This window comes from Corvus cornix, chromosome Z (assembly GCF_000738735.6).
Source record: "Corvus cornix cornix isolate S_Up_H32 chromosome Z, ASM73873v5, whole genome shotgun sequence".
NCBI classification, from domain to species: Eukaryota; Metazoa; Chordata; class Aves; order Passeriformes; family Corvidae; genus Corvus; species Corvus cornix.
The window spans coordinates 36,509,359-36,527,840 of NC_046357.1; the positions used below are offsets into that span (position 1 = coordinate 36,509,359).

The 18,482-nt window shown below is 37.5% G+C and overlaps 1 protein-coding gene across 2 annotated transcripts in view; it reads left to right on the plus strand.

The window, feature by feature from the left end:
• Positions 1–18,482, plus strand: part of SLC35D2 (solute carrier family 35 member D2) — a 46,171-nt gene that overhangs the window by 3,559 nt on the left and 24,130 nt on the right. Inside the window, exons 3-12 of one of the 2 annotated variants that reach the window (XM_039566915.1) lie at positions 986–1,072; positions 4,252–4,319; positions 6,697–6,768; positions 8,718–8,786; positions 9,810–9,912; positions 10,461–10,553; positions 12,905–12,972; positions 13,704–13,782; positions 15,556–15,638; positions 16,256–18,390. In XM_039566915.1, the coding sequence (XP_039422849.1) occupies positions 986–1,072; positions 4,252–4,319; positions 6,697–6,768; positions 8,718–8,786; positions 9,810–9,912; positions 10,461–10,553; positions 12,905–12,972; positions 13,704–13,782; positions 15,556–15,638; positions 16,256–16,358 (825 nt within the window). In that variant the 3' untranslated portion in view covers positions 16,359–18,390. Of the gene's footprint in view, positions 1–985; positions 1,073–4,251; positions 4,320–6,696; positions 6,769–8,717; positions 8,787–9,809; positions 9,913–10,460; positions 10,554–12,904; positions 12,973–13,703; positions 13,783–15,555; positions 15,639–16,255; positions 18,391–18,482 lie in introns of those variants that run through there. The other variant, XM_039566916.1, reaches the window with a different exon arrangement.

An 18,482-nucleotide genomic window follows, 5' to 3' on the forward strand; every position in this document is an offset into this window, starting at 1 on the left:
GTCCATAAAGAGGAATGCGTCACTGCAGAGGGATCACTGATAAAGATTGAGCTTTGAAGCAGATGTTGTTTAGGCGAATACATTTTACAGAGAATTTGCTTTCTGCCAAGGTTGCACACCAGGGGGTAGTGAGGAAGAATTGAAAGCAGGGTACCACAAGTCTGGTGTCTCTGCTGTTGGGTGCTAGAGAGAGTTCTACACATCCGTACAGCTCATGGAACCACAGATCATGTTTCAGTGAAAGACTAGAAAATGTGGCAATAATTCACGTGATTTTGCACCTTTTTTCTTTGCAGAACCTAAGATTTAATTGCATTTCTATTTTTTTTTGTTGACTGATCCTTCTGAGATTTCGCTGATCACTTTATGAAGTACATATGATATAGTATAATTTAGTCTGCAGAACATGACTCCACCTCATTCTATAGATAGTCAATTACTGTATTTTTGTATTAGGAGAATTTGACCCTTTTTTTGACTCCCTGGGCATTAACATCTGTGATGTATGATTGCTCAGGTATTCTCCTTAATTCTGTATGCATCTTTACTGTTTCTTCCTCATGTTGTCAACAGACTGATCAATGTCCAACTTCCATCTTGCATTACCAAAAAAATGCTTTAGGAGTGATTCTGCAGACTAAACAAAAACTCTCTGAGTAAAAATTTCACAGTTTTTCTGGGATTGTGTCCTATTTTATTTTCTCAGCTCCTTCTCAGCATGCATTGTTTCACAGACTGCCACTAGTTTTCTTCAGGATAGTAAGGTATTAGTGTGTATTTTACTTTTAAATAAATAGCTGGCAAAATTGACAAGAGTAAAATTATTTCAATTTGTTAATCACATTCTGTGCTGTTCTTTTAGAGAAATACATAAAACCTAGCATTTGTCAAATTCATATAAAGATTTTTTCTTTGAAGCAGTTTTTTCATTCATACATTACAATTTTGCTCTTACATGACTTCTCGTTTTTTTCTTTTTGTTTAGATGGCAGCCACTATACTTATCTTGTATGTGTCAAAACTAAATAAGATTGTTCACTTTCCTGATTTTGACAAAAGTATACCTGTGAAGGTAAGGGTTACATATGTCCTGGTATTAACAGGAAAGAGTTACTTCTTACAGTACCATTCTTTCTTATGGAGGCAAGAAAAATATTTACATTTCTTTTCCAAATCGGATTATTTGTATCATTGTTTCATTTAAAATTGGATTTGATAATTTTAATTTCTCTCCAGTGTTCTAGTGTGTTTGGGCTGTAGAGATAAACTCTTTGCAGAGAAATCTGGTGCCATTTTGTTATGCAGCACATGGGAAGGGTGCTTCACATTCATACAGCTGGATGAACTCTTTCATGTTCCTGAAGTGTTTTTTCTGGATATAGCTCTCTCTGGGATCAATGGGAGCTATGTTTGTGAAAGACTTTGGAACACGCATGAAGGGAGAAAGGCTGCTTAGAAATATGAATGAAGCATGTAATAAAATAATAGAAAAATAATATGATAGATGAGAAACTGAAACAATGGTTGACTCCCTGTATAAGATTTACGTTCCATAGGGGCTAAAATAATGCCCACTTGAAAATGCTGTAGGTAGTGACTAGCTGCATCATACAGACCTTAAATGTGTCTGGTCTAAAGAGGCAGGACAGAGCAAATGTGAGAGGGTCTCCTCTTACCTCAGTTTGTGAACTAGGATGTGAAATGACTACAGCAATGATCCTTGAAGATTTTTGCATCTATACAATGTTGCTGGAGTGTTTCTTTGATGCATTAGCCTGTGTGTTTATGTCTTGTTGCAGGGTATTGGTCATGTTTGCTCCAGGACACGCAGAGAGTTCCCAGCCCTGCTGCAGGGCTCAGATATTACAGCTTTTCAGGCCAGCGTCCTTACTGCAGAATCATGTCTTGCTATCAGTGTGAGGTTTACAATGGATGTCTCAGAGACGTACTTATTCTTAATGCATGTTGAAATCATTGGCATTTCTACATGTACAAGTCTTGGAGGAAAATCTGTGGTATCATTCATAAAATGGATAATCCTTCTTTATTCCAGAATAAGAAAGGTTTCCCAGTGGGTAGCTTTGAGTTTGACTTACAAACAACTTATTGAGACCTTGAGAAGTTTCCTCCCTCCATCCTCCCCAGTCCAACTGCTGTTGTCTTCACTTTAACTTAAGTACAAAGTCATTAAAAAAATACAGCACCCTTTTTCTTTATCCTAATAATATCTGTTGTTTGGGAGACTTCACTGGATAGGCTGGGAGCAGTCATCATTTTAGCACCCAGGACTTGCATATTGCTTGTAGTGCTGAGTTTAACTAGTCACAGTGAATCCGCTGGATTACTCATTGTTGATTTCCCTACTTTTTAAGGAACCCTTAGGTCAACCCCTTATCCTTTTGTCAACTTTTGCTTTGACACTAAGATAATCATTACTTTTCACTCCTGAACTGGTTTATGTCTTCAGTGCTTTCAGCTAGAGTTTTAAAGTAGTGAAATGCTTATTTTAGTGATGAAGCTTTGAAGTTCCTGACCCTTTTTAAGTAAATGATTCACTGATCTCTGCTGTTGTGCTGGATGTTGTAATTTTGTCCTTACAATGGAACAAATCTCAGAGGAAAGGTAATGTAATTCCTGCTGTTTTCAGTCTATAGATTAAATGAACCAAAATGTTCTAAATAAAAACCTGTAGATGAGACAGTGCATTACAAAATTTTTGCAAACTTATGTTGACAGGCTGAATATTTATTGTTACTTATACTCCTGCTTTCTTTCTTTCTAAATTTGGCCAAACCGGTACAAATTTAGTGGCAACCAACTGCGTGGCTCGAAGGAAAGTGAAAAAACCTGTAGTAATTACAATTTGGTTTGAATTTACTTATTCTGTGTTGGGGTAAAGTAGTCACCATGCTGGTTGAGTTCATAATGTCTCTCTGGCTCGATGTACTCATGTCTTTCTGGTCCTTAGGTTTCATTGAGGTACTGGTGTTTTTTTGGTCCCTAAGGTTGTTTGCCTATCCACAGCTTGCTCCAATCTTGTCCCTGATATGTAAATTTTACAGAGAAGGGAGACAAATCAGGATTTCTATCGTGCTGTGCTCGGTGATAATGATTTATAAGAAGTAAACAGTAATGAGTATTTTGGACCAAACCACTACAAGTCCTGTTTACTTTTACTGTGACTTTCACTTAAAAGTTAGCTTCAGTTGACTATCAGTTAGCTTTCATTTCACCTTTCTTCTCTCTTGCTGTAAAAAAAGGCAGAATTTTTAACATAGATAAAACACCCCATTCCTCTGTATGCTTTTCCAGCAGACAAAGTTTTAAGAATGCATAGCCTTCGACAAACACAAACCTGAAGTGTCCCTGTGTAGGAACAAGAGCAACTATTACACATTCGGATAGAGGTTCTGTTATGTCTTCTGCCATTTCAGCCCCTCTTGACTGATAGTGAGTGGGACCAAACGTACACACTGCCTTTGTCCCCATTGATTACTTCGGTTGGTTTAAATCTTCTACAAATTCCAACCTTACCCATTCTGTGATACTGTAATTTTTTCTGTCAGAAGAAAATTAATGGCTTTGAATTGCAGCTGATTATTGTAGGGATCCATGGCTTCTCATACATTTTCTTAAGGCTCTGAAGTTCTGTTATTGTTTCTCTGTATTGTGTTATGGACCATATGTTTCTGTGCAAGCCAGTCTCTTTTATAGAAGTAAAGTTTAATTTACTCATAAATACTTACCTTTCCTTTCTAGTATCTCACATAATTTTTTTTGTTAGATCTAAAATGTTGCAATTTCCAGCTATACGAATATATGTAGAGTACGTAGAAAAGCACAGCATACAGTTTATTAATTTTTTTATTCCATCTCTTCACTTGCTTATTTAGCTACTGTTACTAATATTACTTTTATACCTAAAATTAAATGTTAAAATGGGTATTAATATGAGGATTATAGTAACTATAATAAAACTGATTAACATTTACTCTAAATGGATTCTAAATCTCATTAGTGGTAGATTGCAACTCTTTTAATTACATCAGGGAAGTTGTGGTCATGACCAGTCACATAAATGGGAGCTGCATATGAGTTAGCAGCATAGTTACATTATTTTCCTCTTTAAAAAAACCCTCTTTCTTGCTAAAAGTACATCTGATATTACACGTACCAAATTCTGTCAAGTAAAGTTTCTCGAAAGTACTTCTAAACATAATAATCTGAGTTGTGCTTTTAATTTTATCACAGTTGTTTCCTCTGCCTCTGATTTATGTTGGAAACCACTTAAGTGGATTATCAAGTACCAGCAAACTCAGGTACAGTAAATAGAAGTTATAAGTAGACTGTTTGGATTTTACCCTTTTCTCTTGTGGGGTAAAGAAGAAACACTACAGAAGGTCATTGTCTAGAGTCTTAAATTCATGTGGTGTCTGTCTGCCTGTCTATCTAAACCCCTGGTACTGTTATGAAATTTTTACCTAAACATTTGATCTCTTTACAAGTTGTCTGCTTCCTTTAAGGAGAGCTTAGCCAGGGCTGTACTGACATAAAATCACTATACTCCTATGTGGCCATGAAAGTGCTTTCACTTGTGCTTCATGCCTAAGCGTCCAGCTTTTCCTGGGTGTCCTAACCAGAGAGTTGGAAAACTGTAAGATGTTTCTGAAGGAAGAAGCACAAGGAAAATATTTGTACCACAATGTCATGGCAGGTACTTAGGAATCACCAAGAGATGAAAAAACTGCTGTGTAGTGGGGTGGTGGTGGTGGCTGAGCCCTGCTGAGCGCCAAAAGCAGGTTGTCAGGGAGCACTGCTGAACAGTGCCTTGACTCCCATGTGCCTGTAAGCGTAGATCCATAAGAGTTGTTTCCATGCCAGTGCTAAAAACGTGTAAGTAATGTAGGCGTGCTGTAATAGAATGAATGACTGTATTTTCTGTGAAAGAGGAGCACAGAAGCATGATGGCTGCACCAGCACTGGAGGATACAGCCCTACTGTTGTGGTGGCTTTTTTGTCATTGCAGGTTCCTGAGGGTTTGGTACTAAGCTAAACCAAAACAGAATTTTGCAGGTTTGTGTGCATTTCATAACTATGAGACAGATGCTAGGAAAGAAAATAGAATAACAGAATCATAGAATTGTCAAGGTTGGAAAACACCTTTAAAATCATCTAGTCCAACCATCAACCCAGCATTACCACTGTAACCCTGGACCAGTGACCTCATCACCCAGTGCCAGATCCAAACACCCTCAGGGATGGTGACTCCACCACCTCTATGGACAGCCCACTCTAATGCCTGACCACCCTAACAGTGAAAATTATTTTCTAATATCTAGTCTGAATCTCCCCTGTCTCAGCTGAAGGCCATTTGCTATGGTGATCTCACTACAGCACAGTAGAAGAGACCTGCCCTCACCTCACTACACCCTTCTTCCAGGGAGTTGTAGAGAATGATGAGTGATGCGGTCCCCCAATGTATTACTTTTAATTTGTTAACATTTCTTTTTATTTATAGAATTTATGTTCTCTAGCTATGAACACTAGATGCCTGATTCTGCAACTCTTTGTTGAATGTGTTCACTATTTCCACTGAAATAGACATAAAGATTTAGGCGGTACTCTCCTCAGCTATTGTGAATATGAAAATAATTTCAAAACTGTGAAAGTTGGCTTTTTCTTTCCCTTTTCTCTGACTGTAAGTTTAAATGTTTTGTAGGGTACATGAACCTTCTTCCTCTCCTGTGGCTGGTGTACCTCTTTTAGATTTACTAGTTGAAACTAATTTTTATAACAGAAGCTTAAAAATGCCTGCAGTGTTTCTGCCACTAACATTTTGTTACATTGCCTTTTGTTAAAATATATGATACTTGTTTACATTATGGAATTCTCCACCTTGTTTGGGTTGTCTGGAAGGCGTAGATGATCCTATGCATAAATTCAAAATGCCTGTTGTAAAGTTATTAAACATTTTGTTAGGAATTGTATCATTTATTAATGCAATTGCTAATAGCTATCTTAAGCAGGGGATTAATTGGTCCATATGGCCATGCTGTCACATTTCCAAAGTGTCAGATGAAAGTGTTTCTCACCCAGAAGGGTTTCCAACTGCATTACTTCATGAAGATCAACAACATGTTGCTCAAAAGTAGCATTTTGTTTGGTAGTTGCAGCTGGTCCCACCTTTCATGTTTCTTGTGTTTCCTCTAATTTTTTGGTCATGGATTAATTTTACTTTTTTCAAAGTACAGCTTGTTTACTAAGCATGTTTTCTTTGTATTTTATTTCTGTTACATGTTTTCAGAGACAGGTTTATTGCCTCTTAAGTTTACAATAGAAATATTTTTTATTTAACTCTGCTTGGGGATTTTGAAGAAAGAATTATTTCATCAGGGTTATGCTAGGTAGAAAATACCTATTATATTCCATTTCAGTAAAGCAGAGTGACCTTCAGAACATAGCCAGTTGCACTGGTTTACAAATTGGCAAAGCTTGTTATCCTTCAATGATTTGGTTGTCTAATGTGCATCTAATGTCAGACTGAATTTTATATATGTGCTAAGTGACTTGGTATTTGGTTTGGTTTCTTATTGATGGACTGAATGTTCCATCCCCTGGTTAGTAAAATAAGAATTGGAATATAAGAATGCTGTTAATCTGATACTCTGCTTGGATTTTATTTTGTTTTTTTGACAGTTTGCCGATGTTTACAGTGCTCAGGAAGTTTACCATTCCACTTACTTTACTGCTGGAAATCATCATACTTGGGTGATCTTTTTTGTTTGTTTTTTTTTCTTTTTTTCATTTAAGATACCTTTATTTTAGATCATATTAAATGGGTTACTTATGTCATCTCATCAGAATAGTGAATGAGTGATTTTTACTTACAAATAGAGAAAAGCAAAGTGATTTTATGTATCTTTTTTGAAGGCATAGATATATACATTTTAGTGAAGAGGAAAAATATCAGCCTGACTTAATTTTCACTAGAAAAATTCTTTCTCTAGACTGTTGCACAGGTTTCAGGTCAGCAGACACAACTCAGACACTTTGAGTGGTTATGTTTGTGTCTTACCTTGGAGGCTTCGAAACTGCAAGCTGCTTTAAACAGACAGATCCTTATGTCTCCAAACAGTGCTGATAGCATGGCAGTCTGCTTATGTAGAGTAGCTGTCTGGGTCAAGTCTGAAAACATACCAAGTTAATGAAGCAAAAGAGTATCTACCAGTTGTTGAATCAGAGAATTCCTTACTTACAGACACCCATGTTATTTTTCATGAGAAAGTAAGGAGGATATGCTAGCTGCTCAGGGTCTCTCGTTTCAACTGTACTGAGTTGGAGGAACAGGAGTACAAATACATCATACTTCGTCTAGAACTTCACAGTTCTATCCACATGGCTGGTACTGGACAAGATGAACTCACGAGGAGAAAACCAGCTTGCTAAAGCTGAACCCAGGCAATACGAGAGTGATGGTCGGGGGAAAGCTTTCAAAAACCCCCAAGTAAACTGTCATCTCCTTTTGGCTGAAGCAGCATTTAGTTGATCAATGTGATTCATATTTGGGGATGCTCTGGAATTATTTTGTAATTTTAAGTTCTCCCAGTGAAAGCAAAACTAGCTGTCTTCTGTTGGACTGAGGACTCCCACAGGCAAGTGAGAAAAAAATGTGAGTCTGTGAGATTATCATACGTGCTCAGCTGGAGAACGGCACTGTGGGCTATGAGTGCAAGCAGCATCCTAACCAAAGGAAAGCTTGGGAGCAGAATGCTGTATTGGTACAGATTGACACAGTGTATTTTCTCAGGGCTGACAGTGGAAGGACTCTAGAAAGTCTGTGCAGGCTTATGTCAGGATTTTCTAAACAGTTAAGGTTTGGGTTGTTCCTCTTGAGAGTCATTATGATCAAAGCCTAATTTATCTAGAGTCTGCTTAGTTCTTTATTGTTGGGACAGTGGTCCACAGATGTGCTCTTTTACACACACGATTTCTCCAAGAGCATTTCTTCAGAGAGTTGTGCATTTTGTTTTGATGGATCTTCTATCTCAGTCTATCTTGACAGAATAAGGTCCAGGGGAATATCTGTAAGGCATATTGCAGTATTGTGCAAAAAATGAGTACTTAAGATACTTCCAAGTAAAGTAGTGTAGATATAAAAACCAGGATAGTTTTACAGTATGCTTTTCATTACTCTGTGGCAACACTGATGTAGTAGTGAAGAGTGTTACAAGCACCATGTTTTCCCTTTCAAGTACAAAGTTTCAGTTGGAGTTCAAAATAAGTATCTATTTGAAAATAATCCAGAGAGTGTACTGTGTGGCATCTTCCTCAACAAAGGTGATACGAAAAACTGCGTGAGAGATGTACAGTGATTTTCCTTTATTGGACTGCTGGAAGACACTGTATTATGTCTATCATGGATATCAAGACACATTAAATTAGTTTGGTTCAGTGCTGTTACTTTAAACCTTTGATCTTTACTTATATAATTGTCTAGTAACAGAGTGCTCCCAGTGCTTTTCCAATCTCCGTTCTCAGGGCCAATGTCTGACAGTGTGGCACGTGGGCAATCACGTTGTTTCTGTAAGGTTATCAAGACTTTGCCCTCCTGTTAAATGTTCTGTGATTATTAATTGCTTTGAAACTTTTCAGGCAGACAGCCATTTAATCTCCCCTTCAAATAATAAAAATTTGAACTGTTTAATTTTTGCCTGCAGGAAGCGGTATCCACTGAATATTATAGTCAGCGTATTTGCCATCATTCTTGGGGCTTTCATAGCTGCTGGGTAAGGTTTTAATTTTCTATACAAAGCTGTATTATGAGGGGAGGGACAGCAGGAGGATTTTTTCTTTGTTTAGTTCCAAGTAAACCTAAGGTGAGATCAGTTACTCTGGATAAAGTTGATTTGGAAAATCTCTGTAGTGACATCACTGGGAGGTGCAGGTATACAAAGGAAAAAATCCAATTCATGCTGGCAGTCTTTGTGTGTGTCTTTTTCCACCTCTAGGTTTTCCATGTTTGCAGGATAGTGAGTGAAGCAAGTTAAAACTGTGTGAGGAATGCTGCTTTTATTTCATGGTAAAAGTGTATTTTAATAATCTTTGAAAAGTGTATTTTTGATTGTCAAATATGGAGTTAGGCATTGTCTGTTTTTTTAATCACAAAAAAACCACACTTTTTTTTTTTAATAAGTTCCATTGTGAGATAAGGTTCACAAAGTACTCGTATGCTGTTGTCCTCTGTTTTCTGTTTGAACATTCCTTTACCTAACTGGAAAGGTAATGTTTTGTTTGTTTGTTTCCTGGCTTTGCTATGAACAAGGGAAAATAATTTCAATGTGATGTGACCCTGATAGAGCCATGTCCTATTAAATGAATTAGTCCATATCTATGAGGTAACTAGTCAAAATAGAAAGGATGACAGCATGTCTGGTCTGACTGTAAAAACCACTTAGATTTTATTCCCTAGGTATTTTTTGTATTAAAAGAAATAGGTAAGTATACTCAGTTATAATTGGACTGGTTGTCAGGGTTGCAATGGGTGAAATTCTTCTCTGAATGAAAACCGAACATTTCCTGCCACTTTCACACTGAGTACTAGGAACTCTCTGATGTCTAATTTGTGATGGTCCTGTGACTGAGAAATGTAAAGTACTTTGACTTACAAAGAAAGCTTGAAGCAGAACCTGTGACTGGTTGGAGTTCACAGGATTTGCATATCCTCATTTGCAATATTCATCTAGGTAAGAAAGGTAATGCAATGCATTGCACATTTTTTGCTTATTTGCAATATAGTATTTCTTTCCCAGGTCTGATCTGTCTTTCAATCTGGAGGGCTATATCTTTGTGTTGCTAAACGATATCTTCACAGCAGCAAATGGAGTTTATACAAAGCAGAAAATTGATCCAAAGGTAACTGAGGAGTGATTAGATTGAATTTAGCATTATGACAATATAATAACAGTGGACTACTTATTATATGACTTTTATGTACTTACCATTATGAACTAATAAATAACTTTGTTTACTTTCACATTTCAGTTGATATATGCATTCTTGATACAGAACAGCCAGGGGAAGAATTCTTTTTCCTGTTATGTGTTTTCATGGTTGATTTGCAGTAGAGGGACTGGGTGATTCCTTGGCCAGGCAGAGACTTACGTGAAGTCAACACAAAGCACTTTTAGACCCGTGCTTCTGGAAGTTCCTGGTGTTGTATAGAAAGTGTCCAAGGTGTAACAGAGTAGTAATACTCTGTTGTGTGCACAAAGTGACTGAAGTGGAAATTCAGCTTAGTATGAAATACTGAATCCAAGGATTGCAAGGTTGTATTTTAAATTGAGATGTGTTATATTCTGTTTACTCACTGACAGTAATGTCAGGAGAATTGCCAGAGTAATATGTACTGTTTTGCTCCCAAATGGCTTTTAATGCCAAACATCATGTTTCATTTCTCACAGGAGTTGGGAAAATATGGTGTCCTGTTCTATAATGCTTGTTTCATGGTGATTCCAACAGTTATTATTAGCTTTTCTACTGGAGACTTTCAGCAGGTAAGTAGCAATAGTGCATATCTCAGACTAATAATGTTATTTTGTTAAGGTTTCATTTGGTCAGTGGGTTGGGCTTCTTGTTTGTGTCTAAAGAGGTAATCCTACCTCCATGTTAGTGATGAGTATTTGAAAAGTGTGAGTTGGACTTGCCCTTCACAGGTAAGAGCTTGTGATTTTTCACTTAAGGGGAAGCTGAATTTGTGTGACAGTCCTTATTTGACTCTTTGTCTATGAACTAACGTATGTCTGGAGGCCCCCAGCTAGAACAATTGGTTGAGAATCCAGCTGCTCTGTGTGATTTGCCACATGCTCTAAAATGAGATTGCAAGTATACAGACAATTTGCAGTCCTCCTCTCATTCTGATGTCCAGGACAGATTTCTGTTTAGTCTCAGTCTAGTTTGGTAACCTACGTTTTGCATTCTCATAGAATGAGAGCAAGATTCTCCCCAGGTAATCCTAGTACAGTGTTGTAGGCAGTATGTCCTGATACATAAAGTATCAGACCAGAAGGTTTTCCTGGCTCCCTCACATACTTGCTGAGGTGCCTTTTTCTTAATAGTAAAATGAGTCTAGTCACTCATATTTCTTTCTAGAAATGCGTGGCATTCGCCACTGAAAATTCTTTGCAGGATGTAATAAATCATTGCAATGTTCTTTGTTGTATGTTGTTGTGCCTTGAACTCACATGAGTTTGTCATTTTGTTCTTAGAATTCTGCTTTAAGCAGAAAAATTAGGATTCCTTGAAAGTGGTGGAAACAGGTCTGGTGTGAATGTGAAATCTCTTTGTGACATCAGTCCAGCATGACCTTGTGCCAGTTTAGGAAAATGCAGCAGCTGCCCATATTGGAAAAGGGGCCCAAGTTTGTATATCTGTAAGGTTTCAACTGCTTTTCCAGTGCAGAGGGTTGGAGACATTTTGGGAGACTTGGTCAGAGAAGTTTACCTTGTTGCTAGGTTTAGTTCATGGGAAAAATAAAGAGTGTGTTGTGCCCACTGGCTGATTTGCTGCAAACAACTTAATGCTCAATTACCTGAAAAGAATAAGTATTTATTAGAGAAATACATTGTGCTTGCTGTGCATCATGCTGGTTTGGTCACTTAACAATAGAAGTCCTATTAAATGATGCAGATAACTAGTGTCAGTGTGACACACAGAAATCAAATAGCAGAGAAAACAGAGAAATGGAAAAATACCAATGATGAGTCAGGAAATGATTGTAGATAACCCTTGTACTTAGCAGATTTTCAGACCAGTTTTTACCCTGGCGGAGTGTCTTGCCTTGACCTATCACAGCATGTCTTTTGCTGTGAAGTCAAAACATCAGTACCAAGTCTATGTGATAGGGACATGCGGACATGCTTCTGCTCCCCTAGCTACTTCTGTAATCTTGTAGAGATTGCCGTTTGTAAGTGAATGTCCCACTTACTCCTGGAATTTCTCCTTCACCAGCTGGCTCACTGTGAGGACAGAAAAGCATGATGTCATGTAAGAGGAAGGAAGCCCCAGAATGGCTCTCTGTTATATTCTGCAGGTTTTTGTTGCACGCCAGCACAATTATAGCAGGGCAGAGCTGCTCAAGTTCCCTCTTACCTATTACCTCAAATGGTGAAGGCTCAGCATGGACTATTATTCTATTATTCTATGGCCTTTATTCTGTTTCTCAGGGATGTGTTCAGCCTTAGCTGAATTTAGTGCTTATGTAGTGAGTGTAAAGTAACCAGATTAAAATGAGGCATATCTGGGAGTTACTAGAGATGTAAAATAATCTGTAACATATTTCTTAGTGACTGTTTGTGTGGCACTCTGTGTTTGTTTGCTGCACTTCCCTAGGGAGGAGTCTTCAAAGTGATGATTGAGCCTTTTCATTGACCTGCGTTGTGGAGAGACCTTAGTAATACTCAAAAATGCAGGCTTGGGCCTTTAAAGCAGCTCATGAACATATCTGTGGTATAGAATAGATTTAGAGGAAATTATTTATGTATTTGCTGTTTCCGTCTGTCTCATATCACCACTATTTATTATGTGTTATTATTCATTGTGTTAGTATCTGTCAGTAAATACCAAACCAGCTTTCTGTGTTGCATTTTTGTTCATTGCTTACAGCATGCACTTGTGTATCTGCACTGCTCTACATGTTACATGTGTCTAGGTATCATGGGTGCTGTCATTCTGTTGTCTCTCGAGTTAGATGCATTAAACTCTTTCCAGTAGTAATATAAATGGTTCATAATTTTGGTAAGAATTAAACATATTTTGTGAATTTACATATTTTCATATGAAGTATATTTTATATGTGTTTACAGTTGATTATATAGCACATAATTCTCTTTCTCTCTTTTTTTAATAGGCAACACATTTCCAGCACTGGACAAATTTTTTCTTTGTCTTTCAATTTATTCTTTCCTGCTTGTTGGGGTAAGGACACAGGGAAATCAAGCAGGATGTTTTCATGACAGTGTTTCAAATTGCAAATCTCAAATGTAAGACTCACTAGTAAATTATGTTAAAGTCCAAAGAAAATGGTTTTCCCCCAGGGTTATGTCTTGACTTTTAATTATTTCTAATGGTGTAAATAACCACTCAGTGCTATCTGTGTTTTTGACCTCACAGTACAGTGCTGAACAACATGACATTTAGCTTTATGTTTTCTGTACTGTCTCTTCTGATCATCTAACTTTTTTGCAGTTAATAGCATGTAAGTCTTTGAGTATAGGAACTGTTTCAGTGTGTTTATCCTTTAAAGCAGCTGGAAAAATGTGGGACACTTAAAAGTAATGAAATAATGCTTTGTTCCTGTTGAAACTGCAGAGACAAAGGAAGAATGAGTTGCATCATGTTCTTATCTTCCACGTGTCACAACCAAGGGGTCAAACAAACTTCAAATACTGACATATAAAAAGCACATAGAAAAGGGATGACTCTGCTAGAGCTCAAGTAGCACATTTTAACATATATTTTGAATATCCTCTATGTGCACATCATTAACTTAAAATAGAGATTCACAGAAATTATTCTTTTAGGGTTTGAAACAGGTGGGATTATAGATCCCAGGAAAGTATTGATCCAGAAAATGTTGAACATCTCAAAGTGTTGCTAAACTTCCGGGGTCCCTGGGAGGAATTTATAAAATTTTCTCCTTTATTTAGGTTTCTCTTGATGTATTCTACTGTCCTGTGCAGTCATTACAACTCTGCGCTCACAACAACAGTAGTTGGTGCCATCAAGGTGAGTTATGGAGTAGAAGAGGGAAATAAAAATGCTCAGATAGACTGGGAAGATCATTGGCTTAGCAGCGGTCTTGATTGTACTTTGAGATGGAAACTCAAAATGAGGGCTAATACTCAGACACTGCTTGTGCCAACCAAGGTCACACCGCAAAGTGACCCTGTTCTCTTGCACTGAAGGTCAGGTATGCTCTAGAAAGCATTCTTTGTATTGATCTTTATTTCTCCTACCAGAGAAACTCAAACCACTTTAATTAAAAGATGTACATTTAGCCACATTTCATCAGGTACTATCCCCTGCCTCTGTTTATTAGGTTATTGTGTGTTAGTCAAGATGCCCTGATGCAAATCCAGGTGAACTGATAGGGACTAACCTGCTTTTACTTTGGGCTGAACTAATTTCCCTTGCAGCTGATACACAGGGCTTTCATAGGGACAGAATAACGACTAAGCTGAAGTACAGAGTGTGCTTTATGGTTAAGTACCTCAGCCTCTGTTTGAGCACTTGTGTTCTAGCTGAATGGACTGTTTCATTTTGGTTTGTAAAAATTCTGGTCAATTTGATCAACACCAAAACATGCATGTCTTAAAAACTGAACCCTGTGTTCTTACAGTCTGTTTTCTTTAACCCAGTTTAATCTAAAACCGTGCATCTTGCTTTTATTGATGAGGACTGCATGTCTGGGAACATCCCTTACTGCTCACGCACTTTTTTTGTAGGCCAGTTTGGAGAGAAACACAGAACTGTAAAGCTGAAAGAGCTTTAGTAAAAGATAAAACTTATGCAGCTGTGGGCAAAACACTTTCAGAATTCAAACTAGCTTAGGCACAGGAATAACAGTCCTGAAAGTGCTCCCTTCCATGACTAAGGAAAACAATGCCTTTAGCATAACAAAATCTGCAAAAGAAGCATGGTACTTCTCTTTTTAGTTTTTTGAAAACTGCAAGATTAATCTAGTTTTCATTCTGTGGCCCTGAAAGTGTTCTTTTAAATTTTATATGTCTGCATCAAACCATTAAGTCAGAGCAAGACTATTTCTACTTTCTAAGCTGTAATAGTCTTTGACACACTCTGGGCAGCTTTAAAGTTGACTAGCAGTTTATGATGCAGCAGTTTCCAGTAGAGAAAGCAGAGACTGATGTCATTGTCCAGGCTAGCTGCTAAAACATTTGAAAGCAACAAAGTGTTGGTAAACTTTCACACGCTTTGCAGCTTTCTGTCTGTCTTTAGGGGACAATTTTTCCAAAACTTGATTGGGGTGGGTGAGAGGTAGAATCTTTAAACTGTTCCTGTCTTGAACCTGTACCAAGTGATTTCAGTGCATATTTAGTTGGAAAAGTAAGCAGATAACCCTTTTAAGGTAATAATGAAGTAATTTTACGTAACTTTAAGGCATCCTTTTTATGCTGGAGAACCCAAACCTCAGTTTTAAGGAATGGGATCTGAATTCCGAAGATGATAAAGAAATAAATTTCAAAAGGTGACCTTAGCTTCATTTTACCTAATATCAAATAGCTAATTTTTTTCCCAGAAATTCACTCATCACTCTCAGTGCATTGTATGCATTTAGAAAACATACTGATTTTATTATTCTTTTCATTGTTATGTTATCCATAAGGCTGACATCCCATGAAATGAATTTAAAGGCTGATTTTAGAGTGGTCAGCAACACAGTATAGCTATTTCCTTAGAAAAGTGAATTAGTTGGTATCACTTGTATTCATGGAGATGAAGTCTGACTTAAATAAATGCATGACTTTTGTTTCCTTTCAGAATATATCCATTGCTTACATCGGAATGTTGATTGGTGGAGATTACATATTCTCCATGTTAAACTTTGTAGGGCTAAATATTTGGTAAGTGAAACTTGAATAGCCTTTATTTATTAAAGCTGTCAAATTCTTAGTGAGCTCTAGTTTTATGTTTCATTGATTTGACTCATTTGGGTGATGCTGTTTTGAAACTACTGGCCTGAAGAAGCACTGCCTCAGGATGTAAAGTTCATTACAGTTATGACATTAGTTATATCTTTTCATGTCCGTTTTCAGGTATTAACTCCTACTGTGGTGGGGCCTAATTGTAGAAATATGCCTGCAGTTTTACTGGGTGGAATTGAATTGGTTCTTTTTTCTTTTGTTATGAGCAGCATTCCTGAGCTGCAAGGCTTCCAAGTAAAAGCCAAGTGTGGTGTGGGAAGTGAGAACACTGACTGAATGAGTTGTACCCATTGAAAATAAGTTCTAACTTGTGAGTTGTTACTTTCTGTGCTTGGATGATCTGTTACATCCATGTGTGTGAATCTTGGTAATTGATCTTTGCTCGGAGCTGCTTTCTCAGATGGTTTGCATAGCTCTCAGGCACTCCTAGTTTATGATAGCTAGTGTTCTTTAGCCCTTTGGAAGAAAAGGTGTGTACCTATTAAGTGACATATGTAACATCAGATATCTGTGACACCACTGTTCATTTTCTTTAGTATGGCAGGAGGACTGAGATACTCATTTTTAACATTAAGAGGAAACAGCAAGCCTGCACAACCTGGGGATGAAGAGAATGCACTTCCAGTGTCCAAGAGTTAGACAAAATGCCTGCCTTGAAAGAGACTGAAGATAAAAGTTTGTTTAGCATGGCCAAGACCTTAAATAAGTATATGCTGGAACATATTTGGAACAACAAAAAATATCTACCTCATTTGTCACAAACATGCACACAATTCACTGACACAGAAATATTCTTGTACACCATGTTCTTTACATGTAAACTAGTTTGATTCCAGCTTTTTTTTTTTTTTTACACTGCAAGCCATTTTATAGGAAGGAATGCTGTGAGCAAATCTCAAGTTGTAAATTTCTGCATTTACCAGTACTTGGTGCTGTTTCAACAAGACCTGTTTGAGTTCTGTTTCAGTGACTGCCTGTAGTTTCTTGAGGCAAAACTCCCTGTAAAGATCATGAGGCTTGATTCACCTTTGCCTTATGCCATATGCAATCCTTGATATCAGTGAAGAGATGAAAGATCCTAGTGGTTCAGATTGATTTCACACATGTATTTGCTCTTGGGTAAGTGATGTGGAACACATGGGGCAAAGAGGATATGTGGCCCCAGATTGTTCCCTGTGTGTCATCTAAAAAAGTCAGGCTATGTGCATGTGTGTTCAGTGTATATTGTGTAGGCATCCTCTCTCTATGTTTTTTCTCATCCTCAATCACACCATGGTGTTCTGCTGCAATTGGCACTGTAGTTAAAAGTGAACCCTCATAACTTTGCAGCAGATCAAGGAGAGTAGGGAAGTGACAGGGGATTTTTGAATATTTAAGGATTTTGTGTGTGTGTGTGTCTGTGAGCCAGTGCCAACAAAGGTAAATCTATTTTTGTTTAGGTACATTTTTCTTTTTATATCACAGTCCCCTCCTCTGACATTTTGTCTGTAACTACCTTGCTACAGAGAAGTGGTGCTACAATGTACAAACATAGTAGGGAAGGGAAACATAGATGGAAGACCGACTTGTGTTTAAATGAGGAGAAATGGTTAGTGTCCTGTTGTGTCATATATACAGTAAAAGCTTATCTGGTACTAGTTTATGCTTTAAATCCTAAGCAAAGAATCATAACGAGCCTGGGGATTACTACAGTAGGCACAGCTGGTACAGTGGTTAAGAGGCCCAGGTTGTGACAGTCTGACTTATCATCTGGGACAATAATGCCCTGTATCTATATTTCTTTCTTTGAGAATACTTGCTAATGCTTACCTGTATCTCTGAGGATAGTGTTAACCTTTGAAAACATGACAGAAGCATTGAAGTGATGGAAGACAGCAGAGTAATTAATCTTGTTGAAGTTCTCAATTCCCTGCAAGCGTGAGCCAAGATTTTTGAAAATAATCAAATCAAAAGAAGATTTTGAAAGACTTTGACATGGAAGCAGGGTGGTCTAATGACTTGTTTGATCCCCACTTGAATTAAGATGCAGCTAAGAAAATCTGAAAAGCATTACTCTGTGTGTAGCACCTGAATGACCAGTCTGGATTACATCTAAGAAACACTTGGGTAACTCACACCAGAAGCTTCAGGGAGTGACTGAGCTTCCCACTGCCTGCATGGATTTGAATTGCAAGAGGAGCAGTGACTGCAAATACTAGAACTGACATTTAAAGGCACAGTCAAAGTGAGAAGAGAAATCTGAGCTATCCATTTTCTCACAGCTGGCTAAGAATGCGACTTTCATTTTCTATCTTCTGAAGACCTGTGGAGGGAAAGTGTTGCTGCAAATATTTTTGAGTAATCTTCTGTTTTTAAAGATTTCCTTTATGCTTAAAAAACCTTCAATATTTTTGAGTGTATTCCTTTATAAGACTCCTCTTTCTTCAGATCATCTCTACCTCCACAATTCAAATTACTGAACCTTGACTTTCTGCCATGAGACAAGGTATTGGAAGGTTTTCATTAATTATGAAATTAGTATGAGTGCCATTTGATTGCAATTCTGATGAACACACAATGGCACCTGCTAAATAAGATGTAGTTCCCACAAAGGAACACCTAATGTATGCATAAATTCATTAATATTTTGCTGTACTTTTTATAAATAAAAAGATGCAGATTACAGTTTTAACAGGTTTTTTGTTTGGGTTGTTTTTTCTGTGGACAGACACATATAATTGTCCCAAGCACATGCACAACACAAATGTTTGCTTTTTATATTAT